This window comes from Phacochoerus africanus, chromosome 8 (assembly GCF_016906955.1).
Source record: "Phacochoerus africanus isolate WHEZ1 chromosome 8, ROS_Pafr_v1, whole genome shotgun sequence".
NCBI classification, from domain to species: domain Eukaryota; kingdom Metazoa; phylum Chordata; class Mammalia; order Artiodactyla; family Suidae; genus Phacochoerus; species Phacochoerus africanus.
The window spans coordinates 36308953-36327255 of NC_062551.1; the positions used below are offsets into that span (position 1 = coordinate 36308953).

At 49.4% G+C, this 18303-nt stretch overlaps 1 protein-coding gene across 1 annotated transcript in view; it reads left to right on the forward strand.

Annotated features, from left to right (window-relative positions):
* The window catches only part of ABCC11 (ATP binding cassette subfamily C member 11), a 68512-nt gene that overhangs the window by 15187 nt on the left and 35022 nt on the right, over positions 1 to 18303 (forward strand). Inside the window, exons 6-13 of the mRNA XM_047791559.1 lie at positions 3293 to 3466; positions 4740 to 4887; positions 5333 to 5481; positions 7380 to 7487; positions 10210 to 10470; positions 12339 to 12410; positions 14980 to 15104; positions 17657 to 17729. Of these exons, the coding sequence (XP_047647515.1) occupies positions 3293 to 3466; positions 4740 to 4887; positions 5333 to 5481; positions 7380 to 7487; positions 10210 to 10470; positions 12339 to 12410; positions 14980 to 15104; positions 17657 to 17729 (1110 nt within the window). The remainder of the gene's footprint in view (positions 1 to 3292; positions 3467 to 4739; positions 4888 to 5332; positions 5482 to 7379; positions 7488 to 10209; positions 10471 to 12338; positions 12411 to 14979; positions 15105 to 17656; positions 17730 to 18303) is intronic.

The window sequence follows — 18303 nt, forward strand, 5'->3', positions numbered from 1 at the left end:
GCTGCAGCTCTGATTCGACCCCTACTCTGCAAACGTCCTCTGAGTCAGACATTGTTCCAACAAGTGCTTTGCTTAGTTAGCTCAGCTGATCCTCTGACAGCCCTCTGCAGTTATGGTTATTGTCTGCATTTGCCAGAGGTGGAAACTGAGGCCAGGAAAGGCTACGAAACTTGCACAAGGTCATGTGATTGGTGAGTGACCGAGCCTGGCTGCAGAGTGCAGGCTCTGAGCCAGGGTCCTCACCTGCCTTGCAAAGGAGACTTTCTGCACTGAGGTTCTTTGGTTCCTTTTCTGTATGTCTCTCTTCTAAGCCCCTGCTGTATACAAAGCCCAATTTCCTCAAACATCTTCACAGAAGCAAAAAACAAGATGGCCCGTTTGAATTGCAGGTGGAAGTAGCTGCTCACATGAGGATTTCCAGAGAGCTGCTCCCGTAAATTTTAATTGAAATTCATTTTATTTTTAAATTTTTAATTGTATTCTATTTTGGCCACATCCTTCACCTATGGAAGTTCCCAGGCCAGGAATCAAACCTGTGCCACAGCAGCGACCCAAGCCACAGCAGTGACAACACCAGATCCTTAATTTGCTGAGCCACCAGGGAGCTCCTCAAATTAATTTGAAAAACATCTGAATACATTCTCCTTGGAAACAAAATAAAACAGTATAGATGACCCCCAGACCTGGTCACTCCCCTTATGTCTGAAGGTGACTGCCATTGCCTTCTAAACTTTTTAAAGTCCATCTAGCTGCACGTGCAAGTTACCTATAGAAGACATTGTGTTTTGTGTGCAAGTTTTTACATAGGTGATACTACACTTTACACAGCGTCCTGCAACTTGGTTTCACCAATGTAAAAAGTATGATATAGTTTTTTGGATGAGGTGTTAACATCAGTGGTACCACATCACTTGTGTTGTTTTATAGCTTTTTCTCCCCTCCTCAATATGTCTTAAATTTCCATTTTGGTCCAAATAGATCTTCCTCATTCATTCTGAGTGATGCTTACTCATAGCAATTTCTCCCCCCTCAACCATTTTGTTTTGTTTTGTTTTGTTTTGTTTAGGGCCACACTCATGGCACATGGAAGTTCCCAGGCTAGGGGTAGTTTCAGAGCCACAGCTGCTGGCCTACACCACAGCCACAGCAATGCAGGATCCAAGCCTCGTCTGTGACCTACACCTCAGTTAATGGCAACACTGGATCCTTAACCCACTGAGCAAGGCTAGGAATTCAACCCACATCCTCATGAATACTAGTTGGGCTCATTAACCACTGAGCCACACAGGGAACTCCCCCCATTTTTTTAACTGAAATATAATTGACAAGTAACATTGTATTAGTACAAAGCATTCGGCATTGATACGTGCATATATTGCAGAATGATCAGCACAGAGAGTTTAGTGAACATCCATCACCACACATGGTCGTGGATGTTTTTTTTTCTTGTGATGAAGACTTTTTTTTTGTCTCTTTAGGACTGCACCCATGGCCTGTGGAAGTTCCCAGGCTGGGGGTCGAATCGGAGCTATAGCCATTGGCCTATGCCATAAGCCACCTCAGCTCTGAGCTGTCTGTGACCTACACCCCAGCTCAGGGCAACGCCAGATCCTTAACCCACTGAGCAAGGCCAGGGATCGAACCTGCATTCTCATGGATGCTCGTCAGATTCGTATCTGCTGAGCCATGACGGGAACTCCTGTAAGAGGACTTTTACGATCTATTCTCTTAGCAGCTCCCAGATGTTCAAGGCCGTGTGGGTACTTTACCACCCAAGGACGTATTTATCTTATAACTGGAAGTTTTTACCTTTTGACCACTTTCACCCATTTCATCACCACCCCCACATACATCCCTTTCAATGTGTGAAAGCAAAGTATTGTGTGTGCATTATCTCAGTCAGTCATTACATCAACACTAGCAAGTAGGTTGTATTACAATTCCCATTTCATTGATGAGGCAGTTGAGGCACAGAGAGACCCAGTCATGTGTCTGTGTTTCTACGAGGCTAGTAAACGACAGGCCTGGGACACGAACACGACAGTTTGCTCCAGGATCTGATATTCCCGAGTACTTCCTGGGTGAACGCTTTCACCATTCCCCACCAGTGGACACTGAGTGTGTTTCTGGGTTTGCTGCTATAAGCAGTGCTGCGATGAACATCCGTGTGCATGTGTTTCCTCCAGCACATGGGAATGTTTCTCAAATGAGATTGCCAGATTATGGGGTTTATCGCAAGATTATGTAATTATTAATTTTAACAGATGCTGTTAAATTGCCCTTCAAAGTGGCTGTACCTGGGAGTTCCTGCCATGGCTCAGTGGTAATGAACCCAACTAGCATCCATGAGGATGTGGGTTTGATCTCTGGCCTTGCTCAGTGGATTGAGGATCCCGCATTGCCGTGAGCTGTGGTGTAGGCCACAGATGCAGCTCGGATCTGGCATTGTTGTGGCTGTGGTGTAGGCCAGCAGCTGCAGCTCTGGTTCAACCCCTAGCCCGGGAACTTCCATATGCCGCAGGTGTGCCCCTAAAAAGCAAGATAAACAAAAAACCAATGTGGCTGTACGAAATTATGCTTTTCCATACACTTTGAAATATTTTAAAGGCTCAGCCTGGGGAATGTGCGGGGAACTGGAAGATTAGGTTAAAGTCAAAAGAAAATCACTCCTTAGGGAGTCAGACTGGTAATTCCAAAAGACATTAATGAGTTGGTTCCTTAAATATTTTGTGATCTGGAATGTCGCTTTTACACACTGAACTAGGCAGTATATGTTGAAGAGGGAGGGAGTGGGCAGAAGAGTCTAGAGAAAAAAGAGAAAGGAGAAAGAGAAAAAGACTCAGCTCCTGCCTGAAAAATGCAGTCATCATTGGTAGAATGAATAGACTAGATCAGAACCGAATACAAGACTAGAAGCAGCTCTCTGGAATCTAGGTGGTAGAAGTGGTAGCAATAGCATCGAAAAATACAACATCTAGTGAGTACAGTCTGTGTGTGCCAATATTTATATCTCCTGGACATTCCTGCAACAACCATAGAAAGTAGGGTTAATTATTCCAGCTCTACGGGTGGAGAAGATGAGGCTCGGAGTGACAAAGTGACTCTTCCGGGGTCACACAGCTAGTAATAGGAGAGCTGTGACCCTGGCATGTCTGTCTCCACTCTCCCACCCTGTCTCTCCAGTGTTCCTGCCAGGAGAAGGCAGGGTGAGGCCCCCTGCCATGTGCACGTGTAGCCTCTTCCGGGCACCTGGAGAGCTGACACCTGTGCCCATGTGCTTGCTGTCTGACAGGCCATCAGCTTCTTCACCAGCGATGTAAACTACCTGTTTGAAGGAGTGTACTATGGACCCCTGGCCTTGCTCACCGGCTTCCTGCTGCTGGCCTGCACCATCGCCTCCTGCCTCACTCTTGGACCCACTGCGTTCATTGCCACGCTTTGCTACCTCCTGATTCTGCCACTGGAGGTAATGGCTTTCTTTGTCCCCCGTTTGAGGTTGGACATTCCCTAGAACGCCTAGGAATCTGGGGTGCATCTCAGTGGGCATATCGGTTCTTTTTTGGTTGTTGTTGTCTTTTTTTTCCATTTCTTGGGCTGCTCCCGCGGCATATGGAGGTTCCCAGGCTAGGGGTCGAATCGGAGCTGTCGCCACTGGCTTACGCCAGAGCCACAGCAACGCGGGATCCGAGCCGCGTTTGCAGCCTACACCACAGCTTGTGGCAATGCCAGATCCTTAACCCACTGAGCAAGGCCAGGGATCGGACCCACAACCTCATGGTTCCTAGTCAGATTCGTTAACCACTGAGCCACCACGGGAACTCCTCAGTGGGAATATCGGTTCTTGTTGACTTGCTCATTCCTTTGGGGGTAAGATTCCGCTTTGATTCCTGCCTCAAATGATTCTCTGGCCCCAGTGCTGGCCTCATAATAAGAGGTGAATCTGATGGAGGAGTTCTGCCTTGTAAGTTTCTGCTTCACACGTTCCTCAGCGGATAGTCTCTGTGTAAGATTTTGGTTCCTTCTCTTCCACCCAAGATGTACTGATATAATAACGAAGACAGCATTTAACACTTGGCTGGGCACAGTGTAATGGAGAAGGGAAGCACATGTGCTGCCAGTTTCAGCTGAAATAACGCTGGCTGAAACAGGACTCTTGGATTGATGTGACTCTCAGTTTTTGAAACTGTTTTTCTCCCTCAGCACAGATATTCTGATCAAAATGTCCTTGTAGAGGGTTTAGCGATCCCAGAGGCAAGAGGCGTCCTATTTCTTGGGTAGCCACAATCTGGCTTGGGACCCCGAAGAACCACCCCCCCTCCCCGAGGAGGTGTGAGGCAGGTGCCCTAAGGCTTGATAACCTGGAGAGGCTTCCGCTGGAAAACCTTCAGCAGGGACCTTGAATTTAAAGTCACAATGGATTCGAACACGATAAGACCCCAGTCTTCAATCCATACCTGGAGTTTGCCTTTGGAAATACTCTTAGTTGCTGCCCTAATGCCAGGCTGCCCTCTCTCACCCTCATCAAAAGAAGCTCTGCTGGTGACTTCCCTTGTGGCCAAGTAGGTTCAGGATCTGGTGTTGTTACTGCTGGGGCTTGGGTTGCTGCTGTGGCACAGGTTCAATCCCCGGCCCGGGAACTTCCACATGCGGCAAGTGTGACCCCAAAAAGAAGCAAAACAAGAAGAAGAGGAAGAAGAAAAAAAAAAGGAGACAAACCTCTCATTTCATCCTAACTGCAGGTATTCCTGACCAGAACGTTTCTGAGGCTACAGAATCACACTTCCGAGATCAGCGACCAGCGCATCTGCTTGACCAGTGAAGTTCTCACCTCCATTAAGTTGATTAAAATGTACACGTGGGAGAAACCATTTGCAAAAATCATTAAAGGTACAGGAATGCTGCCTTTCCGCTGGGAGCCTGGGGAAGCTGTGGTGGACCCAGCCTGTCACCATCTAGGGATTTCTTTCATGCTCTGGGGCTTATTCTGTGCTCTTTGGAGAATGTTCTTGTAATTAATTTCTTTCTTTCTTTTTCCTTTTTTTTCTTTTTTGTCTTTTTGCCTTTCTAGGGTCGCTCCCGTGGCATGTGGAGGTTCCCAGGCTAGGGGTCGAATCAGAGCTGTAGCCACTGGCCTCCACCACAGCCATAGCAACAGGGGATCCAAGCCACGTCTGCCACCCACACCACAGCTCACGGCAACGTCGGATCCCCAATCCACTGAGCAAGGCCAGGGATCGAACGAGCAACCTCATGGTTCCTAGTCGGATTCGTTAACCACTGTGCCACGACGGAACTCCCCTTGTAATTAATTTCTGAAATGTGTGTTTTCCAGACCTCAGAAGGAAGGAAAAGAAGCTCTTGCACAAGTGTGGGTTTATCCAGAGCCTGACCACGGCCATCCTGTTCATTGCCCCCACTGTGGCCTTAGTGGCACTGTTCCTTATCCATATAGGCTTAGGGCTGAAACTCACGGCTTCAGTGGTAAGAGTCTGGGAACTCTTGTTTCCTCCGCCGTATTGTAAGGCAGTTTCCTTCTGCGCTCTTTTCCAGAGCCTGCCCCTCAAAGATCTGAAGGTTTTGCAAAAGGTTAATCCAAACCGATATAGATTCTTTTTCAGACTTCTAGGGTCTCAACTCTCTTCCGTCTCAGGCCATCGGAGGAACTGAAAACCCTTGGAGAGCAGCCATGGGTGGAGGTGGGGGGAGTCATCTGGGGGTGCAGAGTAGGTGGAATGTGAAGCTAAAACCCAGATGATGCCAAGGTTGAAAATCTTCAAGTGAGGCGTTTCTCTGATTCCAAAATAGGACTTTGGAAATGCACTTGAAATAAAAAGCTCGAGCTTCTTCTGTGGTCTTCCCTTTGGGGTCTGACCTTGGACTTGGGAAGCAGCAGTTGCCTTTTGGGGTTAGGAATCCAATTCTTTTTTTTTCTTTTTTCTTTTTCTTTTTGGGGCCGCATCCGTGGCCTATGGAGGTTCCCAGGCTAGGGGTCGAATCGGAGCTGTAGCTGCTGGCTTACACCACAGCCACAGCAACACAGGATCCAAGCCTTGTCTGTGACCTACACCACAGCTCACAGCAATGCCGGATCCTTAACCCACTGAGCGAGGCCAGGGATCGAACCTGCATCCTCATGGATACTAGTCAGTGGCTGAGCCATGACGGGAACTTCAGGAATCCAATTCTTTGAGGAGGGTGGGACAGGGTGCTTCTCTTAGAGGGGCTAGAATCCAGCCAAGGAGGCCAGGAGACCACACTGAAGCAAGAGGGGGAGCCCTCGAAAGTCTGCAGCCAAGAGCTCATCTGTGCTGTGGATGACGGTCCCCTTTGCCAGGCCCAGGCACACACCAGGGAAACACCTGTGAGTTTGCAGGTGGGAGGGGGGGCTGTGTAAGGAGAACTCAGCCCGATGTCAGAGTCACGCTGAGGTCACACCTTGCCAGGTTAGACCAAAGCGTTCCTGCTCCGTTGGGGTTGAGATTAAGCAGGACATAAGGGGGGGGGGCGGAGATGAGGCATGAATGGCATGAATTGGAAGGTCCTCAGGGTACCTCTGGGTGGAGAGGGTGTCACATTCTGGGACCCTGAGAGCCAGGAAAGTGGTTTGTTACAGTCAGGGAAGTTCTTTGGAAAGAGTGAGGCATGGATTAGGCTTGAAGTATAGAGAGATTTGGGGGTATAAAAAAGAGCAGGTAGGAGTTCCCTTCGTAGTGCAGTAGAAATGAATCGACTAGTATCCATGAGGATGCAGGTTCGATTCCTGGCCTTGCTCAGTGGGTTAAGGATCCGGCGTTGCCATGAGCTGTGGTGTAGGTCACAGACATGGCTCGGATCTGTCATTGATGTGGCGGTGGTGTAGGCCAGCAGCTACAGCTCTGATTGGACCCCTAGCCTGGGGACCTCCATATGCTGTGGGTGTGACCCTAAAAAAAGACCAAAAAAAAAAAGAAGAAGAAAAGAAAAGAGCAACTAAGGTAAAGAAGAATAGATATGATTTTAACAGTAATAGTAATAACACAAAGCTACGTCACCATAGACAACGCTCTCTTGTGTCATTTTTCAATGCTTTCCAACTATTTCTGTACCAACTTTAGGGTTTGGGGCACTGCGGCAATTGGGAAACTGAGCTCATAGTAGGGGTGACCTGCCAGGTTACAGAATTACCCAGGAGCTAGGCTACAAGGGTTATCAGGTCTTCACCCAGAGACTTTAAGATGCATGCCCTTCTCTCAGTCTCCCCAAAATACCCTCTGTACCCCCTGAAGGACCTGCTTGTTGGGAGCTGCAGGGACTGGCTCTGTGGCTTGAGACGTGGGGGCAGGGTCTCTGGGGGATGGGAGGGAGCAAGACCCTCACCACCTCCTCCCCACCTCCTCCAGGCCTTCACCACCGTGGCCACCTTGGCCCCCATGCGGCTGTCAGTGTTCTTAGCTCCCTTCGCAGTCAAAGGCCTCACAAATTCCAAGTCTGCAGCGGAGAGGTTCAAGGTGAGTGGTCAGCAGCCTGGCTGCACAGACCTTTGCTTCTCGTGGTCATCTGCATTCACCCCCACAGTGGTCCTCCTGCATGTGACCCCAGGCCAAGGCAGCGTCCAGCTTGGGTGGAGAGGGATGGTCTAACTCAGTGACCTCCTGTGCCCAGTTGGTGTGGGGCTGAGAGGACAGATGAACCAGGCTGGCCTCCAGGCCCCAAGGAGATCTTGAGACACTGAATCCAAAGCACCTCTCAGACGGGTGATTGGCAGATGATCAGCAGACCCTGTCCGGGTTGCATAGAGTGACCCTGATGGTTTTATTTATTTATTTATTTAGTCTTTTGTCTTTTTAGGGCCGCACCCATGGCATATGGAGGTTCCCAGGTCAGGGGTCTAATCGGAGCTGTTGCTGCTGGCCTACGACAGAGCCACAGCAGCGCCAGATCCGAGCTGCATCTGCAACCTACACCACAGCTCATGGCAACGCCAGATCCTTAACCCACGGAGTGAGGCCAGGGATTGAATCCACAACCTCATGGTTCCCAGTCAGATTTGTTTCTGCTGCGCCACGATGGGAACTCCTGATGGGTTTATTTTTTAAAAAAAGATATGTGGGGAGTTTTCATGGTGGCTCGGCAGATTAAGAACCCAATTAGTATCCATGAGGATGTCGGTTTGATCCCTGGCCTCGCTCAGTGGGTTAAGGATCCTGCACTGCCGTGAGCTGTGGTATACGTCGCAGACACAGCTCAGATCCTGCCTTTCTGTGGCTGTGGTGTAGGCTGGCAGCTGCAGCTCCAATTTGACCCCTAGCCTGGGAACTTCCATATGTCGCAGGCATAGCCCTAAAAAGAAAAAAAAAAATTGTGTTTCTGGCATTTAAAGAACTGGAAATTGTATATAAAAACTTAGATTTCTGGATTCTCTTGACTAATCAGAAGATCTGGCAACACTGGACCCACTTTCCCCTGAGGCCACAGCCGCCGGAGCCAAGGAGACAGCTGTCCCACGTTTAGTTGTGGCCGTAGGTTCGCAGCAGCCTGTGTCCCCTCACACCTCCAGGACTCTCACCCTCTCACGCCTCCAGGGCTGTGTCTTACTTACGGTTTATCCTCTTAGCAATGGCGTGCTCCTTCTTTGCATCTCTAGTCTTGCCCTTACAGGCATCAGAATTGAAACACTCTCATCTAAGCAATTTCTCTTTTTTCTTCATTTTTTAAAGTTTTATTGAAGTGCGGTTGATTTACAATGTCCTGATCACGTCTGCTGTACACCAAAGTGATTCTGTTATGCATAGGTATATATCCACTCTTTTTCAGATTCTTTTCCCATATAGGTTATCACAGGATGTTGAGTAGAATCCTCATGCTGTACAGCAGGTCCCCGTTGACCATTCATTTCATGGCCAATTTCTAAAGTGCTATTTAAACATCATACTTAAAAGGGTGCAGTCCCCAATCAGTATCATCCATTCACACACTCATTTTTGTTTTGATTTGTTCTTTTCGGTTTTGTTTGGCCCCACCTGCGGCATGCAGAAGTTCCTCGACCAGGGATAGAACCTGCACCACAGCAGCAACCCGAGCCACTGCAGTGACAATGCTCGATCCTTCACCTGCTGCACCATAAGAAAACTCCCACTCATTCATTTATTAAAAAAAAAAAAAAATTAGCGAATACCTACCGTCTACCAAGCACTGAGACCGTGATCAAAGGGGCCTCTGTTCTCAGACAGTTACAGTCTGGTATTGGAAATGGGCAATTTGCAAGTGAGTTATGGTCAAAGAAGATAACATCAGCTCACAAGAAGGGCTGTGATGCCGGATGGGCCGGTCAGGGAGGGTCTCTCTGCCAAGGTGGCTTTTGAGCCAAGTGATAATGATGAGGCAGCAAGTGCAAAAGCCCTGAGGCTGGAATGAACTTGGCTTGTCTGAGGCGCGCAAGACAGTCCTTTCCTGATCAACAGCTTCAAGAGCTCCCCTAACTTCTCCACTGTGGCTACTGGGCCCCTGCCGCCTGCTCACCGCCCCCCCCCCCCCCACTCCACACCCTCCCCCGTGTCTAGTTCTCACTCCCTGCAGGGAAGCAGAGATGAGGAAGCCACAACTGGGCAAGAAGGATGGGTAGGGATGTTGGCTGAAGGAATGACCGGGGGTGGGGAGGGGACAGCTAGAGCAGGAAGGGGGTGGATGGACTTGGTTACAATGGCGATGAGAAGGCAGGGAGGGCAGGGGTCAAGGCAAAAGGATGTTTTTCTTTTAACAGACAGGGGGATGGAGACACAGAGAGATGTGAGCTGCTGATGGTCACATCTGCAAATACATGACCCGAAGCAGCATCTCTCACAGAGTGGTACATGGACAGACCCTTTTCAATAGTGGTCAATGAAACTTAATGAGAAAAACCACTCATCAGTACTATGGTTCAACAGCTATTTTCACTTAAGCTGAGGCTGACGTAGACTGTGCCATTGGAAAGCGATGGACAATAACTCATCGGGCAGATGGGCTACAAACATGAAAGGGTAGCCTGCTAGTCGGAGATTGGAAAACTTTGATGCAGAACTTTCGCCAGCAAAAGCTAGCCTCTTCTAACTGACGGCGGTTCTTCAGACTTTCAAGGTGTATTAAAAGTTCATAAACCAGACCAATGAGCAAGCCAGGAAAAAGGGTATATGTTTCTACTGGACTAAGGAGCTGAATTCCTCCTCCCTTCCTGTCATTTTTCCCGTATAGAAATTTTTCCTCCAGGAGAGCCCTGTGGTATATGTCCAGGAATTGAAAGACCCCAGCAAATCTCTGGTTTTGGAGGAGGCCACCTTGTCGTGGAGAAAGACTGGCCCTGGGGTCGTCAATGGAGCCTTGGAGCTGGAGAAGAACGGACACGCTGCTGAGGGCATGACCAGGGCTCAGCCACCTCCGGGTGCCCTCCCGCCACAGGACAAAGGGGACAGCAGAGCCCCGGAGTTGCACAAGATAAACCTTGCGGTGTCAAAGGTAACCTCATCCGGGCCATGCAGGCAGGCTGGCTGCCAGACTTTTGGGGCCTGAGGCTGGGAGACTGGCCTGGCACTTCACCATTTTCTTGGCTAAAAACTGCCTTCTCCAAGAGCTCTCTTTAAAATAGAAAATCTCCTTGGAGGGCGAGAACAGGAAGTCTTTTATATTTACGTGTGAATCCATTGATCATCTAGACTCGTGTGTAATAGCACGACCCGGAAGGGCGTGCCCTGGTCTTGGGAGGGACCAAGGCGAAGGGCAAGGAGACAAAACATGTATGAAGTTCCTAGGATGTGCCAAGCTCTATTCTATAGGTTTTGTTAAATTTGATTATTCTGTGACCTCACATCATCTTGCTTCTTCTCTAATATTTGCAAGGGTTGGCTTCCCTGCTCTGTCCAAACCTTCTCGTCTCTATTATCTATTAATATCTAGTGAGATAGAAGTTCCTGCTGTGGCACGACAGGACTGGGGGTGTCTTGAGAGTGTTGGGATGCAGGTTCGATCCTCAGCCTGGCACAGTGGGTTAAGGATCTGGCGTCACCAAAGCTGTGGCATAGGTCACAGCTATGGCTCCGATCTGCTCCTTGGCCTGGGACCTCCATATGCTGCAAGGCAGCCAAAAAAAAAAAAAAAAATCTAGTAAGATAGAATAGATATTAATATATAACAATGATATAGATATAGAATGTAGATATTGATCTATATCTAATGATAGATCTAAATAGATCTAAAATATTTAAGACATTTAAAATAGCTATTACTAATATCTAATACTGACATGTAACAATATAGATATTAATATCTAAACATACAGTATCTATTTGCACTTTCTCCCTTGGTGACTACCTGCCGTCCATGGCTTTAATTTCCATCTCTCTCTTTCTCTCTCTTTTATTTTTTCTTTTTATACCTGTACTTGCAGCATATGGAAGTTCCCAGGCTAGGGGTTGAATCAGAGCTGTAGCTGAGGCCCACACCACAGCTACAGCAATACTGGATCCAAGCCATGTCTGCGACATTTGCTGCAGCTTGCAGCAACCCCAAATCCTTAACCCACTGGGCAAGTTGAGGGATCAAACCCACATCCTCATGGACTCTATGCCTGCTGTTTCCATGGTGTGGAATCACCAGATTTTCCTGTATCTGGCTCCTTGTCATTCAGGTCTTAGCAGCAATGACACATGCATTTAAGGATCCTTCCCTGGCCAGCCCATCTAATGTTGCTTTAACCTCCAATTATCTATCATTTTACTTGCAGCACTTGTCACCAATTTCATTTTATTTATACCACTTATCACTATCTGATGTTATTTATTTGTTTTCTTATGTTTTTCCTGGTTTGTCTCTCTGTTCTAGAATGTGAACTTAATGAGAGTTCTTTTCTTCACAACTTGGTACACAGAAGGCACTCAAACGTCTGTTTGATGGATGAATGGATGGATAAATGAATGCATAGATGCTGAATTCTGGGAGGCTGGCTTCCTTATCCCCATTTTACAGATGAAGAAACCAAGGCACAGAGAGTTTAAGTGATTTGCCCAGGAGCACAGAGTAGAATAGATGCAGATCTGGAATTGGGGTTTCTAGCCCGACAGGACCATCCATCCATGATTCCTCTCCACCGCCCCTATGTGACTTCCTGCCTGAGGTGGCCCCAACCTCACCTGTATTGACTGACCTCTGAGCTCCTCTTGAGCTTCATTTTCCTGAGAAGCCCTAGGGGGGTGTGTGTGTGTGTGTGTGTGTGTGTGTGTGTGTGTGTGGTTATCTTGTTTTCTGTTTGTCATTTTGTGTTCAGACCATAGACCCACCCTGGGTGAATCACCAGTCCCAACATCTGTCTGTCCCCCTTGACTTTGCAGGGGACCGTGCTAGGTGTCTGTGGCAACACGGGGAGTGGCAAGACCAGCCTATTGTCAGCCATCCTGGGGGAGGTGAGTGTCTTGTGGCCCATGCATATCTCCCCCCTGCCCCCCAGGTGGACCAGGGGCTCCCAAGACCCAGCTCCCTAAGTCACACCACCACTGTCTTCCACAAAGGGGTCTAAGCCAATAGAATTTTTATGCCTTGAAAACAGTGGAGCCCATGCCGATGGGGAGGGGAGTTGTGAATGTGCTTCCTTCTTGCCCTCTGACCGGGAGGACCACCTCTTGGGGCACATGGAGATCCATCCTCATCTGTTCTCTGTGCTTTCCCATGCTGTCTTGTAATCAGCCAGGTGCCAAGGAGATGATACAGGGCATCTCCAAGGTTAATATCATAATAACGATCATCTCATGGAGCCAGACTCAGAGGGGACATGTGTCCCTCTGAGACAGCATTGGTGGTGGCAGTGGGGACATGTGACGGGAGAAAGAAGGAGACGGAGGCAGGGAGGGGGTGAGGAGAGGAGGCCCGCGGATGGGATGGGGCTGTCTCACTCACATGCCTGCCTGTGCCCTGCCCTCAAGATCTGAACCATCCAAGTGCGTTGCCCATGGTGTTCCGCAGGTCTGCTTCATCGGGAGCTGTGCAGACAGGTGGCTCAGCCCAGCCCTTCGGTTTCCAAAAAACCAAGCCCATTTCCCGCAAACACGTAAGGTCGTGCTGCACCTCTCCTAGTGAATGACACCATAAAGGGCTGCCAGACCTGGTGTAGGTGTATAGCCTTCTCCCCACGGAGGTCTCGCCAGCCCTTTCCCACTCAGCCTCAGCCTTACCCCATCCGGGGGCTTCTCTCTCTCCCCCTCCCTTCTCCACCCTTGGTCCCTCCTTCCCACGTGGTTGGGAGAACTAGCTGATGTCCCTCCTTTACTGTGCTCGCCCTCCTGGGAGCACGTGGCCAAACTCATCACCTTGGAATGCGATCCTCTTGTCAATAGCAATTCTCTTAATACGTCGGTCTGACGGCTCATGTGTTTCGGCTCCATATTTGATGGGTGTCCCCCAGTTTCTTTGCAGTTGAAGAGAGGAAAGACTCCACTTTTTTTTTTCCTCTCTCTTTTTATGGCTGCACCTGTGGGATGTGGAAGGTCCCAGGCTAGGGGTGGAATCGGAGCTGCAGCTGAGGTCTACCCCACAGCCATAGCAACACTAGATCCAAGCCACATCTGGGACCTCCACCAGAGCTTGTGGCAACGCTCGATCCCTAACCCACTGAGTGAGGCCAGGGATCGAACCCACATCCTCACAAATACGATATCGGGTTCTTAACCCACTTAGCCACAATGGGAACTCCCACTTTTTTCTTTTAAATAGTAAAATAGTTGGAATAGTACTTGCATGCCAGGTCCTGTGTGTAGTGCTTCCCATTTTTTTTTTTCCTTCAACGTGAAAACAACCCCGTGAGGAAGGCATAGACATTAAGATCAGTTGACAGATGAGTAAGTGAGGTTAAGAGAGGTGACTTACCCACGTGGCCAGCAGGTGAGGGGTGGAGCCAGGGCTGACACCCAGGCCAGCCTCACCGGTGGGCCTGGGGTGGAAGCTTTGCTTCTCATCATAGCTGCATTTCTTGGCTGTTTCCACTTAGGACCACCTTTCTACGTGGCTGGGGGCTTGTCAGTTTCCACTTCAAATGAACCAATCACTAATGTTTTCAATACAGGACAAGAAGAAGATGCCATTTTAAAGTTTTTTTCTTATTAATTAAAGCCTGACTTCAAATCGGAAGTAGGAAGCACAGGATAAGAAAGAAAAAGAAGCACAGCCATCCTTGTGCTTTTTGGCCATCTGTCTGTCTTCTTTGGAGAAATGTAGAACTATTTTAAATTATAGAGATGATGACACTTTTCCTACTAAATACTTCATCCTGATGTCCCCCCCCCCCCATAAGGGCATGTTCCTATCTAACCACGATGCTATTTATCCCACCTGGCAAATTAGCAAGCATTCTGTGGTATCCAGGTGTGGTGAGAGATGGCCTGAAACTTTCCATCTCACAGAGAAGAGCAGGAAGGCACTGCTTGCTAAGGAATGGGGCTGGGAAGTAAGAGAAAAAAAGCATGGGGGAGGAGTTCCCATCGTGGCTCAGTGGTTAACGAATCCGACTAGGAACCATGAAGTTGCGGGTTCGATCCCTGGCCTTGCTCAGTGGGTTAAGGATCCGGGGTTGCCGTGAGCTGTGGTGTAGGTCTCAGACGCGGCTCGGATCCCACATTGCTGTGGCTGTGGCGTAGGCCAGTGGCTACAGCTCCAATTAGACCCCTAGCTTGGGAACTCCATATGCTGCAGCAGCAGCCCAAGAAATGGAAAAAGACAGAAAAAAAAAAAAAAGCATGGGGTGTCTCCAGTGCAAACCTTGGATCCAGTCACAGTGGGCACAGGTCTGGCTCAACTGCAGTTACTGTCCCACTTCTGCAGCCTCACCGGTGGGCCTGGCAGGACTATGTTGAGGTCCCCTTTACACAGGAGAGTCCCCAGGCTCCTGGAGCACAGTGGGGCCACGGGCGCTGTGGCTGCCGAGCCAGGCAGGGTCTGTCCTCTGGCGGCCTGGGTCCTGAGGCTGGACTCCCTTTGCCACAGATGCACTTGCTAGAGGGCTCGGTGGGGGTGAATGGAAGCCTGGCCTATGTCCCCCAGCAGGCCTGGATCGTCAGAGGGAGCATCCGGGAGAACATCCTCATGGGGAGCCAGTATGACCAGGCCCGGTAAGCTTCTGGGAGGGGCACGGCAGGACCTGGGAGGGGTGTGGCTGGTTTGGGGAGGGACCCCTCTCTGCTGAGAGTGGCTTAACAACCGCAAGCTCTTGCTGTGTGCTCACTGACAGGCACCACTGTATGTTCTTCTCCCTGGGAAGGACAGACAGCTATTGTATCTGGTTTCCAGGCAGGTCTACTGAGGCCTCAAGAGGTTAAATAATTTGCCCAAAGTCATTCAGTTGCTAGGATATGATAGGGCCAGGATTTGAATCCAGTTGCTTTCAGAAACTTCCCACTTAACTATCACGCTCTTCTGGCTCCAAATAAGTCTGCCCCTCCAAAAATGTTACTTTAAAACTTCATTTATATTCATTCCTAGCTCCTATGTCAAAAGGTGAAACAGGAGTTCTCACCATCTCTGTGGGTTCAGGACCCAGAATTATCTCTGTGAGGATGCGGGTTCGATCCCTGGCCTCCCTCAGTGGGTTAAGACTCGGGTGTTGTCGCAAGCCGTAGTATAGGTCACGCATGCGGCTCGTCTCTGGTGTGGCCGTGGCTGTGGTGGAGGCTGGCAGCTGAAGCTCTGATTTGACCCCTAGCCCAGGAACTCCTGTATGCTGAGGGCTGGTGTGGCCATAAAAACAAAACAAACTAAACACTTAAAAAAAGTTGAAACAAATGGGGTGATAAGGTTGTGAAACTTAGAGGGAAGAAGTTTGGATTCGGGGCCCAGGGGGCTGCCTGCCTCCTATCCATACCCCTCCTTGCCCTTGTGGCCTCTCCCTCCCAGCGTGGACCTGCTTGAGACATGCACTTGGAAATCATGAGTAAAGTCTAGTCAGTGGAAGATCCAGGAAACCTGCCGTGAATGTGGCAGCTGTGTTTCCAACCCTGGTGGAATCTGGCCTCCTTTTTTTTTTTTTTGTCTTTTTTGTCCTTTTTAGGGCCACACCCATGGCACATGGAGGTTCCCAGGCTTAGGGGTCTAATTGGAGCTGTTGCTGCCAGCCTACACCACAGCCATAGCAATGCCAGATCCGAGCCGCATCTGCCACCTACACCACAGCTCACAGCAATGCCGGATCCATCACCCACTGAGCAAGGCCAGGAATCGAACCCGCAACCTCATGGTTCCTAGTCAGAATTGTTTCTGTTGCGCCACGATGGGAACTCTGACTCTGGCCTCCTTTGACTGCTTGATTTTGTAATCTGCCCTCAGTAACGATGCTGAGGGGCCTGGATAAGTGGGGACATAAACCGGCCACCTCTAGCCTGTTGTCCGGTGGGCTTCTCAATACCAGCACCAGTGCCAACTCACCAGCATCCTGCTTGCCCAACCCCCACCCCGCCTGCTTCTCTTCCCAAATTCCCAATCCGGCTTCATGGCATCACCCAATTGTACACCCCGGCGAGTGTGATACCTCCCACATCTGATAGGTCCGAGACCCTGGATGACTCAACTCCCCCAAATCATTCTTGTAGTTCCTCTTTCTTCTCCATCTCCACGGCCAGTTCTGATCTATGACCTCCTGCTTGAACTCTTCCCACTGCCCCTCCCTTGACTCCTGGTCTCCAGCCTTCTCCCATCTGTTCCATTCTGTGTCCCACGTTCTCCTAAAAGACAGCTCCCATCTTGCTGCGTGGCTTTCAGACCGATATAACTCACAGGGCAGTTTTGAAATATCCGGCAAAAGTGAAAATGCACCAAATTTTGACTCAGCAAATCCACTGCTGGGTATTTAATGCACAGATAATGTCACCTACAAACACCAAGACCCACGTCCAAGAATGGTCTCATCACCTTGTTCAGGGTAACAAAAGACTCCTAGTCTTTCGCTCCTAGTTATTAGACAGCCCTAATGTCCAGCACTAAGGCACTGGTTAAACAATTTGTGGTGCATCCATATAATGGAATACTGTGCTGCCCTTAAAACCATATACACATATTTCTGCCACACACACATCACTAGATTATTTCTTTCCTTTTTTTTGGTCTTTTGTTCTTTTAGGGCTGCACCTGCGGCACATGGAGGTTCCCAGGCTAGAGGTCCAATTGGAGCTGTTGCTGCCGGCCTGCACCACGGCCACAGCAACATCAGATCTGAGCCGTGTCTGTGACCTAGACCACAGCTCATGGCAACGCTGGATCCTTAACCCACTGAGCGAGGCCAGGGATCAAACCTGCAACCTCATGGTTCCTAGTCAGATTTGTTTCCCCTGTGCCGCAATGGGAACTCTGGATTATTTCTTATTAAAAGCATAGGAAACTCTATTAGTGGCTGATTCCAAGGAAAGAAACTGAGGGTTGAAGCTATAAAGGAGACTCACTTTGCCCTCTTTCTTCCTTTTGTTCTGTTCTAATATTTACCAAGTGTATATGCTGGATTAAAAGAAATGAAGGGAGGAAGGAGATGAATAAAGCCTCCTGTGGTTTTCTATTAAATGCAAGATCAAGGCCAAATTTCTTAGTATGGAATGCAAGACCTTTTCCTTCCAAACTTGGGAAGGCGGGAGGGCCTGTGGCCTGGCCACCTGTCCCTTTAGCTTCCTGTCCTTCACAGGTACCTCCAGGTGCTCCATTGCTGCTCCCTGAAGCGTGATCTGGAAATCCTACCCTTCGGAGATATGACAGAGGTAAGTGGAGGCAAGGGTGACCGGGCTCTGTTATGGTGGCGTCTTTGTCATGGTGTCCTGGGGTCCCCAGCCTACCTCCCTGTGTGGGTAGAGGAGGCAACCCAGGTCTTTCTGTCCAAAGCAGCTGAGCCGGCTCTGTGACTGCTGCCTCCAAGCCTCCTCCCCCAAGGGAAGGTGGGACTCATCCGACCTTGGGTGCTGATAGAGTGGCTGCCTTGTCCCCCAAGGATGGGAGCTGACTTCAGACCCCTCCTTCTGAAGCAAGGGCTTCACAGGAAACCCCATGAAGACAGGAGGCCTCCCGTCAGCCCGCTTTGCCCCCCTTACCCACCCTGCTCCTTTAAGGCCAGCACTTCCTTTGCCCTTGGGAATGGCCAGCAGGGGCTCCTCAGTGGCAATTTCCATTCTGACAGCTGCATTTGCTGGATGACTCTCCATCTGTCACATTTGTAGCCACGTTGACTCCACGTCGGACTTGTAAGATAAAAGCAGTATTATGGTCCTGATTTTATTATCTAATGATCATTCCATCTGCTGAGCGCTTACTGTATTCAAGGTACCATTCTAGCCCCTG